The sequence below is a fragment of the Pelecanus crispus genome, chromosome Z (assembly GCF_030463565.1).
Source record: "Pelecanus crispus isolate bPelCri1 chromosome Z, bPelCri1.pri, whole genome shotgun sequence".
Lineage (NCBI taxonomy): Eukaryota > Metazoa > Chordata > Aves > Pelecaniformes > Pelecanidae > Pelecanus > Pelecanus crispus.
The window spans coordinates 50012673-50027952 of NC_134676.1; the positions used below are offsets into that span (position 1 = coordinate 50012673).

Here is a 15280-nt window from a genome sequence, read left to right on the forward strand (position 1 = left end):
TAATGCTGCATTCATTGCCTCTATAATGGTACAGAGTTTAGCATTGTGTTTTTTAATTAAAAACAATCCGATGCTATTGGACAAAGCCCATGATTTCAGCTCTGCAAGGACTGTACTGTCTATTTAGGAAACAGACAATACTTAGTCAAAGGGTATCTTAAATTAATTCAATGTTAAGAGAAGCAGTAAATCTACTACTGGAAAACAACCAAGAGCTCAGCAATGCGTTCAGAATGCTAGCAGTCTTGGACTGTATTAGCTATGCTCTACACTTAACTGAACAGGCAACAACATAACACAAGAGAAATACTGTGCCAAAATCTCTTTCACAGTGTCAGCAACACAGGGAGACCATGAGGCCTAAGGATGGCTGCTAAGCATGGGACTGGTAGCTGTAAATTTCACGTTTTTCAAATTTGATGGCTACCTGCAATCTTTCATTCAGCTTCCCAATGAATGCTTTTTCAAGTTACAGCCTGTATCTGCTCTTCCCTAAGAGAGAAACCCACAGTTGTTCTCACTGGATTTCCAAACTAGAGCACTCCATCTTTGCTGCCCAGATAGACCTCCAGCAAACACTTACGGATTTGGTCAATGTTACATAAGCAGTGACTTCTCGGAGTCATAATCAGGTCTGGAGTGTTCATTACTAAACCAGGATTTTTAATGTTAATCAAAGCTCCACAGAAGCCCCAGAAATTCAAAGAGTAAAATCAGGCACTGCACTGACCTGTTCAATGATCATTCTTGCCTATTTTTGAGACTTGACAATGGCAAGAGGGGGTGGCAGTTAGCAGACCAGAAGTCAAGTGGATCTTACATAATCCTGATCCCACTCTTGGGATCTCTGAGACCAAGTGTTGACAGCTTGCATCCAAACCCAAAATGTAGCATATAATGTGGCACAACCTAAGAATTTCCAAGGATGTATGATCTTCAATCATCAAAAAAGGAACTTTTTGGAGAAGAGACTGTTCTCCTGAAGGATGAACAAGAGCACTCTTTTAGGTAAATTAAAAGTTTGGTGATGACTGAGAGAAGGCAGAATAACAGAAAATTGCTAGGGAGGAAAAAAAAATAAATCTGTAAATTTAGAGTTGTATCTGCTTTGAATAAAACAAAAAGCACCCAAAAAAACCCAAATGCAAGCAACTGACAGCAAGGTGCTTTCATTCAGGATGATCTCATTCAAATTGGACAATGTCAAAACTAATCACGTCTGTCAAAATTATGTCTAAACAAAGATACTAAATATCACTACTTATTAAAGTTATATCACAACTTATGCATCAAAACTAATCAGATGTTTTAAACAAAGCACTGTAAGGTTTGTTAGAATGGAACATGTCCAACAAAAAACAAGTAAAATTAGTATTTTATTAAAAATTTCTTCCTTAGCTTAGTTCAGATCTAGCTTCCAGCAGGCCACAAGTAAAGGTGTTTTGCCTCCAAATGTGACATAAAAATCAAGCCTGACTACACTTTAATTTTGACTTTAAAAAGTAACCAAGAAAGTCAGTCTCCAATTTCCACCCCCCCACCCCCCCCCCCCCCCCCATTTGTGGGATTTATGTACTTAGACCTACATTCTTTGGAAGAGCTTTGCTAACCAATGGTGTTTATCACTTATTAGAGGTTGGGGCCAAACATCACTCTAAGCAATTACAAGTATTTGCCAAGTTCAAATTCTTTCTGCAGCTTCACTTTTTCTTTCTGTTAAACAAGGTGTTTTTCTGGAGGAAAGTGGTTATTGTGTTCAGCTCCATATGCAGCTTCAGTTTGTTTTGCAACTGAAATCCCAACAGATAACATATATACAATGGTAATATCACAGCCCAGACTTCATAGATAGTATAAAGAACAACACAGACTTAATGGGAGTCATACCATAAAATACATGCTGAAGATCTGTCCCACAATGATGGCTTTTTTTTTTCCCCCCAAACCGTCAAAAAACAAGGTTTCTGGGAGCCAGTAACATTTGATTTCATTTAGTCAGGCCTGTTTTGTTGTGCATGGCTGCAAGAGATCTATTAATGCTTTTCTCTGCTAGTTTTTTGAGGGTAAATCCAGCCTTACGTCAGTAACAAAGAGCCTCAAGGCAGAATATAGTAATGGACAAGTAGTCTTATAATTCCTACTATTAAAAAAAACCAACCAAACAAACAAAAAAACCACCCAAACAAACAAAAAAAACCTCAAATAAATCCCCACAATTCTCGTGTAATTTTAGCAAAAGCAACCACTGCTAAAAATAGAGGCTGTTTTGATTTTTCTCCCCCCTCAACTTAAAGCTCTAAGAACTGCAACAAACGGCTCAGTACAATTTTTTCAGCTCTTTTTTTAAGTGCTTATTTTTATACCAAGTGATATTTACTGCAGTCTTAATACTTCACCCAAATTTAGCAAGAAGTTATAAATTAATCCCATAAAAACAAGTGCAGTATGCTTTTAATTTCCAGAAAATTCTCTTCTGTAGCTGTATTCCAAAATGATACTACAGCTTTTTACAAAACCACTAGCGTAAGGATTTTAAATGCAATTAAATTGACAGGCACTAAAGAAAGCCAAAGCATGTCAATTCGAAAAAGCAAAGTTTATCCAGTTGTTCAAGAGGTAATTAACCTTTTGTGTATTTTGTCTACAAAGATAACTTAATGGTTTTCTTTCTGGAAATATTGTTAAAAAGAAGCATCTCCTTACTAGGTCACAGATCTGAACACAAACGCAATTATCAAAACATGACCTATTTCTGAAAAGCAAAAAGTAGAACACATTTTAAATGAGATTACAGCATTAAACTTGGATAGAAAAAGAACAAAGTGGGAGACTGGAAATATTGTTCCCTGACTATATAGCATTCTGCAGTGGCAAATAATAATTTGAAAATTGTTTCCCCTTTTTAACCATCTCAAAACATTCTGGTTGTTGCTGGGCAGGAAAAATACCATTATTATTTTCAATATACAAATTCATTGCAGTAATCAAATGCAAATACAATGTCCCACTAGTTCTACAAAAATTACATTCTATAATGCCAGATCATTTCTTCAGAAGAAAAAAAAGAAGAACTGAGAACCTCTGACTTGTTACAAAATCAACGTTCACTTCTATTCATAAAGGCACCCCACAACATGATGCCTTGTGCACCCATCTAACCTAATCTCATTTATAAAATCCACTTTTTTATATTCTGTACCAGTTCCTGATGCAGGCAACCACATTTTAAATTGCTCTGCAAAGACCCTTCAGAAAATGTTAGATCCATCCTATAAATACATCTACTGTTGGCATAATGTGTTCAAAACCAATAGTGCCTCAAATATGTATATAGTGGGAATACATCATGTGACTGAAAAATAAAAACTAATTGTATAGTATGCATCTCCAAACATATATGATATGAAAATCGACCAATAACATTAGAAGCGTTATCTCAATATTCTTCTCTAATCCTGTAAAAAAGCCTTCCAAAAAATGAACTGGGAGATGGCCAAATATCACGTAACCATTAAAGAACCTTCTAGTGACTGTTTTGTTTAGTGTTTTAAAGCAGAAATGGCAGAATGGAGGGAAGGAGTAATGAGTGAGGGAGAAGGGGAAGAAAGAGGGTAAGAAGGGGGAGGAGAGACAGACAACCAACCAACCTAAGCAAAAGTTTTGCTACAATATCAGGTAAGGGCTATGTTCAAATTCTTTCTCTTTTCCAACCTGCAGCTTGTCTAATTGCTGTTACTACATATCCTCACAAACTTTCCTATCTAGGTACTTCAGTGACCTAGATTCTCAAATATTAATTTCACTTACTCATAACTTCATGCTTCTTTCTTGAGAAAGAGACTAGAGATCAATGAATGAAAGCACTCATACTGGTTTCCTAAACTTCAAATAATTCACTGTTAGCATAATGATCCACTGTAAACCTTTTAGATAACACTGAAAATTTGCTTACATATTCAGTAGTTAAACACTCTCACAGGAACCTTAATGAAGTCGAAGACAATCAAACATTTGTCTTAAAGTCTTTTCAACTCTGAAGCAAAACAAAGAATCAAATCACTGTGTATATTTTCCAGTCATTCAGTGCAGAATGCCTAATCCAAATATTTTTTTAGACTTTAGGAATTTTCTCACTTAAAAAATTAAAAATAAACAAATTTTAAAAAGTATTTCCTGATCACAGGAAAATCTTAAAGCCAGTTGCCCCTATTTAAACATTAATAGCAAATCAGAAAATACTTCCAGCAACTTCAGTCCAAGAAAGGCTGAAAAATTATTACTTGGAGCTAAGGAAGCCTCCCAAAAATCTTACACAGTAACTAAATGGAACAACTTGTTGCCTCTTTCTTGGCATTCCAATAAAAGGACAAACGCCAGCATGAAATAAAGGATCAGCTCATAGATCAGTGATCTATTCACTTCTAGACATTTTACTGGTTTTATTTATTTAAAGAGCCTTGAGGATCTGCTTCACTTCAAAGACAAGACATTAATTCAAGGACACAAGTATCTCCATGAAACACCTAATCAAAGACTCATTCTTCAGTAGTCTGTCATTTACCTGCAAAAACATACTGGTTTCCATTCATAACGTTCTGCCAAACCAAGATCTGACCCTATGTTATTAAGGAAATGCATCTAAAACCATTCTCTGAGAAAGGATTTATTCATCAGAGTTTTGTGCCAAAATAGGTTGCACATATAAATCAAATGTATAAAATTAATTGCTTCAAACTTGGTGCGCTTGACTTCTCTTTGACAAAACGTATCGGCAATGAGCTGTTGAAAAACAAGTATATTAAAACTGATCAGCAGAGATGTAGAAACATAACAATTTGGTGGTGAATTCATAATGCAAAATTTACAGAGAATTTACTATCCTTAAAAACTAGTACAAGTCCATTAAAACCCTCAACGATTAACAGGTTTTACTACACCAGAACAAGTGCATATCAAACAAAATTTTAGAAGGCCTTGGTAGCTAACTTTCTATCAACAGCTGATGCTTAACATGTTTCTAAAAGGTATTAAAGACTATATTAATTATACCAACCACAATAATACAATAGTAATAATTGAATTGTAAAGTACTTGGATGTCACAGAACAATCCACCCTTTATGAAGACAGCAGGGCAAATCACCTTTATTTCAGCTGAGATTTAGCTTTTTCTAGCATTCTAAAAAAGACGTCCAACTTGATTAGGAACATTTTAAAAGAAATAATGCACCATGATTTGTACCTATCAATATAAATAGTTGTGGATATCCTACTACCTGTTAAGAATTAACCATGCACATTTATGCCATTCCTCTGATCTAACCCTTCTCAGGTTACAGTTAAAATAATATTGTTCAAGGAAAGGTTACATACCCATTTCATTAACAGTTGCTCTTGCTTTTGAGACAAAAGAACTAACTTCACTTGAGTGCATTTTTGCTCTTTCTTTAAGGTCAGCACCTGTAAGTGACATTTCACACACATGTTAGCAAGCTGTATACAGTACTGTAAATAGAATTTCAAAAGTAAAATATTCCTGTATTCCAAGAAAATTTAAATTTACTTTGAGACAAGGATAGTTCAAATTGGTCACATTCAATTTCCACAGATTTCAAGGAAAACACGGACTGTTTATCAAGGAAAAACAAACCAACCAACAAACAAAAAAAAACCCCAACCAAACCAAAAAAATCAAATTACCCACCACCAGATTTTTCACTAAGTATATTCTTCTCAGTGATGTTTCTTCTTCTCATATTAAAATAGTTTATGAACAATAGCATTTATGCTAGTATTTCATCTGACATACACTTTTATTTTCCCAACTGTGTCACAAAGTCTGATAAATATGTGTTTTTCATATTGTGCTTTTGTCATTCTTTTATTAGTAGGTCATGAAATACCTAGGGTACATGCTTTTGCATTAACAGACTACATTTATCTAAATAAAAAATGCTACAGTGGACCTAGTACCATTTTTCAACTCACTTTACTGAAATGTATTTTTGAACAAGTTACATACCATTTTTTTTGTTGTTCCAAAAAATGGTAAAACTTGAAATTTTTAATCTATTTCTTAATGAATAAATGAAAATAATTCTGTTTAAAAAGCACTCTGTAACTAAGGATGTTTACAAAAAATGTGTTTTTAAAAATTCACTGATATGCAAACCCAACATTTTCTCTCATGAATGTGTAAAGAAAAAGAGAAACAGACAGTAATAATAATACCTAAATACAGAGTAGGACACGAAGTCCATCTTATAGAGGAAGAATACATGAAAAAGACAAAATCTGCATATACACATATAGTCTCCAAACAAGCACAACATTCCCACTGCAATTTAGTGTGTATTTTTTTTCCATTTGGTGAAAATGAACCTATTAAGTTAGTCTCTCGACATAAGTCTGAAAAGACTAAACAAGGCATATAACCAATGCAAAACCAGTTTTATGTTTCTCTGCCCTAAGAATCAAAACACTGTCCATTCAGGAAAACGCATAGGACTCAGATTAAACTAAGACTGCAATTCTGAATTTTAAATTAAGCAGTCATAGGCTCCCCCTTTTAACTTTCTGGACTTAACTCATGCTAGCTCCTCTTGACCCTCTTCATCAAACACAGTTTTACGTATGCTTTTGTTGTTCACAACTGGAGTCTAGCTCTGTGAAAATCAGTATCCCAATTTCCTGATAGACATCCAGCTGCTGTTTTAAGGTAACATGCCCAATAAAGCAGCTCTACATCTCCCCTTCTACTTCCATCATAGCAAAGCTCCTCACTTCACTAAGACTTTTATTCTGCTTCTACGCATGTCAATACAAAAACAATGAAGCGTCAGTCCTGACTGCATTTGCATGTTTCCTGCTAAATAATGTAAAGTTTAATTTACACTGTCAGACACCTTGCCAAAAGCTTCCAAACAACCTTCGAGCATATGCCCCAACTGAAGACAGTATGACAGGCCAGTTGAGCAGGCAGTATAAAACAGGAATTATTGTGGCCAAGTCTGCACTGCAGCAAAATTGCAATTGCTACCTTAGTAATTCACAAACAATGCTTACAGAAATCTTGCCAGGAATCTGAAAGGCAAACAAAATTTGCATCTGTAAATCTGGATAGAACTCTAAATCATATAAAACTGCAAACAACTTTCACAATGCATTTATGCATAGGGTTCTCTAGCTAAAAGGAGCTTTATAAAACGTGATGACAAAATCTGCTTTAAAAGTCGTATCAGCAAGTGTGCAAATGAAAAAATATCACTTCTGTGATATCAGTTAATGTCTTGGTCTAGCTTCTACAACTCTGTCCAAATCACTGCCTATATAAGAACAAGAAACTGTGTGCTTTAGGAACAAGAAAACTGCATAGCTGTGCAATCTGACCCAAAACTTCCACACATTGAAATCCCGCTCACTGGGCAAACCCTTGAAAAGCACATAAAGAAAACTTCAAAAACAGGCACTGAACCTAAAAAATACCTCTAGTATTACTGTTTAGAAAATCTACTGTCAAGATAAGACTAAGGAAATTTTTAGGTTTTGACTTATTCAGACTCATTAAAAAAATGGACTCAACCCAAAAAAACCCAACCCTTCTAAAACAAAACATACACAAACTGCAGACTTCTTCCTTCATTTAGAATATACATTTCCTTTAAGATATTTACAGAAATCTATTAAATTTTCAACAACAACTTTTGTAGGAATGGATTAAAAGGTAGCTACCAATTTAAAATTAATTGAGTACTGTAAAAAAAGTTCTAGTATAATAGCTAGTCTTAGTGCCTTAACCAACTTCTATAATCTTACATTTCCCTTTTTAAGTATTTCTCCCTCATAACTGTCAAGCAAATGGAAAAAGTTCTTTTCCTAACCCTTTCCTATTTTAGCCCTCCAAAGCACAATAATAGTAACTGAAGCTTTTTCAGAGAGAGAGGACTTTTAGGCAGAAACCATTCACTGCACTCCAACAGAACACGTGCCTTGGCATCCTCTGTTTCACAGGAGATGGAACTGCCACTGACTTAGTACTTTTGTTCCTGTTATAAGATTCAACCATTGATCAAAGAATTCTTGAAGAATTCCTTGACCCATATGGCAGAGAACTATTCACATGTTTCTTCGAAATCTTTTCTCAAGTCAGAAGTAGGAAAGGTTAAGTTTCTGTAGACAGCCATCAAAGAGACTGCAGGTTCAACCAGAGACAACTTCTCTCTCAGCTACTGAAATCAAAGATCCCTCCTCTCACCCCAAGTTTACTACTTTAAAGTATCTGAAAATAGTATTTGCTCAACTGCTGAGAGCAACAAAGTAGCTAAGCTTTTCAAACCACAAAAACTCTCTCAAAACGAACCTCTGCAACTTTCCCATGGGCCACAGCTGAAATCTGCGGACACGTTTGGCCTATCTGTTTCCCCACATCCACTCCCAACAGACTCCAGGGGCTGCACTGTGGGTCCATGACTCTACACCACACTGAACACAGGGCCCTCTAAGCCCTTCTACCCAGACATGTAAGAAAGGGGGAACCTGAGCTACCAGTGAGCTGAGGCAAGCTAACTGTTGCAGATTTGATTGTACACTGTAATTACGTCCCCACATCCATCCGGTTTGTACTGAAGCATGAATCATTGTTTTCTCTGTATTACACTTTCTGGCATCTCAATGCTTTGTCCCACTGACTGAATCTCATCCGCTCAGGAACGTAGCAAAAGCTAGTCAAAAGTAACTGTGATACTAGGGGTCATGCTCCCCAGTTCTCACCTCTCTGCTCCCAGCACTTCATGAGTTCCCTTTTAAAGACACTGCAGTGCAGTTTTCATATTAGTAGCTGTTAGTATAGGACAAAAGAGAAGTGCAACAGTGAAAGATTACATTGACTGCAAATCAGCCCCTCCCTCCTACAGCTACATTACGATTCAGACAGGTACTCTCCACTTGTTAGGAAACTCTTCTTGAAACAACTTAATTCACAGAAGCATCACTTCCAAATTTATGAAGCAAACCAGTAGAAGAGAACTCCCCTGCAGACTTCCAATGAACAGTCCTGTTTGCAAAATACTAGCACAAACAGCAGTCTTTTGGAGGTCTGCTGAGCAGCAAGTACTTAAACTGGCATTCGCAGATGAACTCTTGAAACTATTGAGGAAGAGGTATGCTGTTTTAAATACTACCTACACTTCTACTGAGCTTTGTCAATCCAGAAGAAAATCTCTGTTTGATTTTGATTCATCACTTTCTTATTTCCCTCCTCCAATACCAAAATAACATAGAAAGGTTAGTTATTTTTTACCTTACTTCCCATAGGTATAAAAACCCTCAGGTAATCAATTAACTCTGTATGTTTTTAAACATTTTGCTACGCAACGGTTGCCTGGTTTACACCATCAGTCTAGAGAGTTTTAGCAGCATGTGCCTGACTTGCATTTCACGATGCCAGAGAAAATGTTTACTTGAGAAAGCCAACAGCAGTCCAGCAAGATAGGCATATTGCTGTCATTCACCAGAATTTTTCCGCCTACACTTCTATATGACAAGGATGGCTATTTAACTTAGAGAATACACCAAAAGAAACCAAGTTTTACAGTGATTACTCTGACCCCATGCCTCTTGCCTTATTTGGATATTTTCACACACTTTCTAAACAGAATTTATATACTGTTGAAAAGGTAAGTGTTGCGTTTGAAAAATCTGTTCCAACATCTTTGTATAAGCACACCAGAATTTCAATAAGGAAGTGACATCCGAGGGTATCAGAAGATACTCTTTTGCATGCTCTATCCAATTCCTCTGTACCTTGTTGGCAAGAACTAGGAACACTGAAAACTGCAAAGCACAGAAGCACCACCTGTAATGTGTTTAATAACCCAAGGGAACAGGTTAAGGAATTTATGAAGAAAACTTACAATGATTTCAACTAGGAATACAAAAAATGCACTGCCTCACCAGTTAAAAGGTTAAGAACAGCTATGTACCCAGAGCTTGTTTCCACACAAAGCACAAGAAGGACATGGACCCGTTGGAGCGCATCCAGAAGAGGGCCACAAAAATGATCCGAGGGCTGGAGCACCTCTCCTATGAGGCCAGGCTGAGAGAGTTGGGGTTGTTCAGCCTGGAGAAGAGAAGGCTGCGAGGAGACCTTAGTGCAGCCTTTCAGTACTTAAAGGGGGCCTACAGGAAGGATGGGGACAATCTTTTTAGCAAGGCCTGTTGTGACAGGACAAGGAATAATGGATTTAAGCTAAAGAAGAGTAGATTTAGACTAGACATAAGGAAGAAATGTTTTACAATGAGGGTGGTGAAACACTGGAACAGGTTGCCCAGAGAGGTAGGGGAGGCTCCATGCCTGGCAACATTCAAGGCAGGTTGGCTGGGGCTCTGAGCAACCCGATGTAGTTAAAGCTGTCCCTGCTCACTACAGGGGGGTTAGATGACCTCTAAAGGTCCCTTCCAACCCAAAGCATTCTATGATTCTATGATAATTAAGCAGAGTGTGAATTAATACGCCTCCTTCTCCACACAGAAAAATATATACTTAAGATACTGAACTAAAATACTGAGGCAAATGGCCAACTTTGACATACCTTATAGATTAACTTATAACTACAGCAAAAAAAAAAAAACCCCACCCATTAGGGTACATGTGAATATCTTTCCTCAAAGGCAGATGTGTGCATCTCCTAGAGAAGCCACAGCAAGAAATGAAAGTGCAGCTGAAACCATTAGCAGAACCCAAATCAGCTTTTATGCAGTTAGCAATACCCCAAGAGGGAGCTGTACATACATATTTGAGGAGAACACTATAGACAACTTACATTCAAACTTAGAAAGGTTTACCAACAATTTTTTCTCCAAATTTCCAATACTTTCAGCAATAAAGCTTTTACATCCTGAAATCTATTCAGGACAACTTAATTCCCAATTTTGAACAGAAACTGCAATACCTCATGAAACAAATATATTTATTTAGAGACAGAGTTAAGTCTAAGGTGAGCAAAACTTTATTTAAATAGAATTACTGTTTGTTAAATATATACACCACAGTAATAAATCAGTTATGAATATTATTCTGCCAATGGATACACACTAATATCCTTAAAAATCCTTTTAAAAAACCCACAAAAGCATAATTTAAATTTGATGTCCCACGTAGATTAATAATTTTTATTTTGCTTTCAACTACCATTTTTCTGTGTGTAAAGCTATACACTCGACAAATCACAGTACAAAACACAGTCAACCACTACTGAAATCTCTTGCCTGTGTGAAAGAAAAAACATTTTATGCTTTGCAGACGAAATACACATACATTCCAGTAAGAATTTTTATGCTTTGCAGACGAAATACACATACATTCCAGTAAGAATTCCATTGCACCTCCCAGCCCAGGCAGACCCAATACTCAGCCAATCAATCACTACCCATTAGAGCTACTACTGATTGTATTCTTGAATAAAAATTAGTCCAGTCTGATCAATTAAGAACAGACAGAATGCTTCATAAATATTAATTAACTATTCTGGACCATCTTTTGTAAAGTAACAAAAAAGATTATCACCTATTTGGTAGAATAACAGAAAAATCTAGACTGGAAGAAATCTGTGGAGATTACCAGTCCAACCTTCCATCAAAGGCACAGCCCTAGATTATGTTATCCAGGGTCCTTTCAAGTCTTTAATACTGCTGGCAAGGGAGATTCCACCACTTCTCTGGGAAAACCATTCCCATGTTTAACTCTTAATTAATCTTCTCACAATGAAGAATTTATTTATTTTATCTGGATGGAATTCTCCTAAAGCAACTTGTGCCCACTGCCTCTTCTGTCACCGTATACATCCTCACAAATAGGGTACTTTTCTCTGTATCTACCAGGCACAGGAAGACCAGTTATCTCCCCCGCTCAGCAAAATCTCCAACCTGCTAATCACCTTCGGCTGGCCTACTAAGTGCCAAATAGAATAAGCACGTATTGACTCCAGAATAATGCCTTGATCTGCTGATGGTTCTCTTCCTGATGCAGTCCAGGACACCATTTGCCGCCTTTACTGCCATGGTACACTGCTAGCTCATGTTAAGCTTGCTGTCCCCCAGAACCCCTGGGTCCTTTGCAGCAGAGCTACAGCCCAGCCCAGCCTGTTATATCACTTAAGATTATTCCATTCCAGGTGCAGGACTACGTATTTATTTTTGTTAAACGTCATGCAATTCTTGTTGGCCCAATTTTCCAGCCTGTTGAAATGTCTTTGAATGGTGGTTCCCCCTTCCCACATACCTACCTCTCCTTCCACCCTGAAGTCAGCTGCAAACTCAGTGCGGTTTCAATCCTACCATTAGAACATTTACAAAGATATTGAATAGTACTAGCAGAGCCAGGATCGACCCTCAAGGAACTCCACTTGTGCCAGCTGGCAGTTTGACTTTAAGCAATTAACGTTACATCATCCTTTGATCTTGGCAGTTGAGCCACCTTTCACAGTCTCTGTGTCCAGACTGTATCTTACCAACTTGTCTACAGGGATGCTAGCAGAAAACATGTCAAATGCCTTGTTAAAGTCAAGGTAGATAGCATCCATAACTCTTCTCTCATCCACAGAGCAAGTGGTTTCAGCACAGAAGGCAATCAGGTTGGTCAAGCACAATTTACCCTTACTAAATCTGAGTTGGGTTTTCCCAGCCACTTTCCTGTCTTTCAGGAAACAACTTCCACAAACACTTCTTCCATAATTTTCCCAGAGACTGAAGTGAGACTGACTTGTCCGTAGTTTCCCAAATTTTCGTTTTTGCAGATGGGTGTAATATTTGCCCTTTTCCAATCACTTAGGTCTTCAACAACCTTTCAAATATGATAGATGGTGGCTCTGCAACTTCCACAAACACTTGTTCCATAATTTTCCCAGAGACTGAAGTGAGACTGACTTGTCCGTAGTTTCCCAAATTTTTGTTTTTGCAGATGGGTCTAATATTTGCCCTTTTCCAATCACTTAGGTCTTCAATGACCTTTCAAATATGATAGATGGTGGCTCTGCAGTGCACCAACTCAGATGCATCCCATCAGATCCTGTTCATATGTACATGTCCAACTGGTAGAGATAGACCTTAACTCAGTCCTCCTCTACTGTCAGTGGTTTGTTGTTTACTTCATTGTCACTTCTTGGCACAGAGACTTGGGAGCTGACCTTTCCCACTGCAGACCAAGGCAAAGAGAAAATGGAGTACTTCCACCTCTTCTGTGTCATGCATTATCAAGCTGCCAGTCCCATGCAGCAGTGGACCTCCATTTTCCTTGAACTTCTGCTTGGTACTAACTTACCTACAGGAGTTTTTCTTGTTTTTCTCGATGCATTTTGCTAATTCGAGCTCCAGCTGAGCTTCTTCCATCCTAGACATATCTCAGCAATATTTCTGTACTACTCTTTGGGAGTCTGTCTCATTTTCCAAGGGTAAGACGAATACACATCTCATCCAAAAATATATAATGGATATTTGAGAGATTAAAAGACAGGAAGAAAGCTTTTTTTCCTTTCTTTTTATAAGAATAAAAAGGAATATTCAAATCTAAATGTTTAAAAGCTACAGAACACAGAAAATAAAATATGCTGAATATGCTCCAGTGTATTCATAAATATTTTCAAGATTTTATATTCAAATTGACTCTATCAATACTCGTAACTCAGTTACTAATTCAGAACATTAAGAAATGACACATCATTTCATCAAGAATCATGGGTTTTAGTTGTGAGGTATGAGAGATCTGAAAGTTAAGGATAAAGAGAAAGGGAAAAAATATTACTGAAATACCTACTAAACAAAGAACTGCTAGCTATTTGCTTCTGAGGATCAGCTTCCTTTATCACTACTACTGAAAAGATAGATCTTACTCACAGAGCAATACAACTTACCCTCTGCCTTTTCTGTCCTCTGAGATTTCGTATTTTAAAGTTTAAATCAAATATGTGCATGTAACAGGTAAAATTTAAATTAAAAGATCATTTCCTCAAAGATTAATCTCTAAGAGAACAAGGTATTATTGGCAAAACATAGCTTTTCATAACCCTTTTGTTTTGTTTTCTTATTCCTTAAGGATAGATAAAAATCTATGATTCACATTAACTTAACCTATGCTATAGAGTACCTCAAAACTTTTCAATGACGAAGGAATCCCATGACATTTAGCCTCAGTCTCCACACAGTTTTATCCAAACTCTTATATCTTCTCACACTTAAATGCTTCCTTTATATTTATTTTTTAATTTAAAATTAAACTGACAGGATCACCACTTTTACGTGGCAAGTATGACTTGGATCTTTGCATTTTACTGCATTTCATACTGGGATTAAAAAAAAAAAACAACCCTGCACTTTAGCGATTTAAACAAATTAGGTAGGAAACAAAAACCACAATGGTAAAGAAGTCAGTAACATAGCACAAAATATTAAGCAAGTGCCAAATATCCTCTCATATGAAAGGGAATAGAGAACTCCAAAAGTTATATGCAAGTATTCAGAACTGAATTTTTCAGATGCAGAAAATTCTTAGAAAATCAGCACACTATAAAGATCTAGAACGATGTGAAATGAATATAAGTAAGGGTACATATGCTCATGATCATTAGGAAGAAATTTTAATACATAATGTATAAAGAACCAAAAAAATAAAACCAGTACATTACCATGGGACCCAGCCTTAAGAGTGAATTAATATACTTAAGAGCTGGCTCTGAAGCCCCAAAGAGCTATAAACAGTCACTGGCTAAAAACACAGTTTGGCATGAAGGATGCTATGTATGTTTCCTATGTAGGAAAGTAATTGAAATGAATAAAATTATTTTTATGCAGGACTTAATACTGCTGAAGTTCTCTAAATGTGGATATATGATTTTTAAGTCAAAACTGATATTGATGTTCTTCTATATAAGATTTGTTGTCATAATTTATTAGCGTGACTTGGATATCTGCACTTTTTGCATATATCCCCTCTGTGTCACAGAAAAAGTTCCTGAGAATCATCAAACTGTGAAGAACAAACAAAATGTCTGCAATTCCTGTATATTTGAGCTTTTGGCAGGATGCCAGTCCTGCGCATTCCCTCTGCTAAGATGGCAGTCTTGTAGCTCCACTGCTATAGGTTATCTCATATCTTGCAATAATTTACACTCAGATCAGCATATTTAAAGCACTAGCTGCTAAATCAGTTCCCATAAATGGGATATTTCAGAAAGTACAACTTCGGGGGTTTTTTTTTACTTTTTTTTTTTCTTTTCCTTTTAAGCTTTTGA

At 36.6% G+C, this 15280-nt stretch overlaps 1 protein-coding gene across 1 annotated transcript in view; it reads right to left on the reverse strand.

Moving 5' to 3' along the window:
- AUH (AU RNA binding methylglutaconyl-CoA hydratase) overlaps positions 1-15280 on the reverse strand; it is a 115735-nt gene that overhangs the window by 72191 nt on the left and 28264 nt on the right. Inside the window, exon 4 of the mRNA XM_075726626.1 lies at positions 5373-5459. Within this exon, the coding sequence (XP_075582741.1) occupies positions 5373-5459 (87 nt within the window). The remainder of the gene's footprint in view (positions 1-5372; positions 5460-15280) is intronic.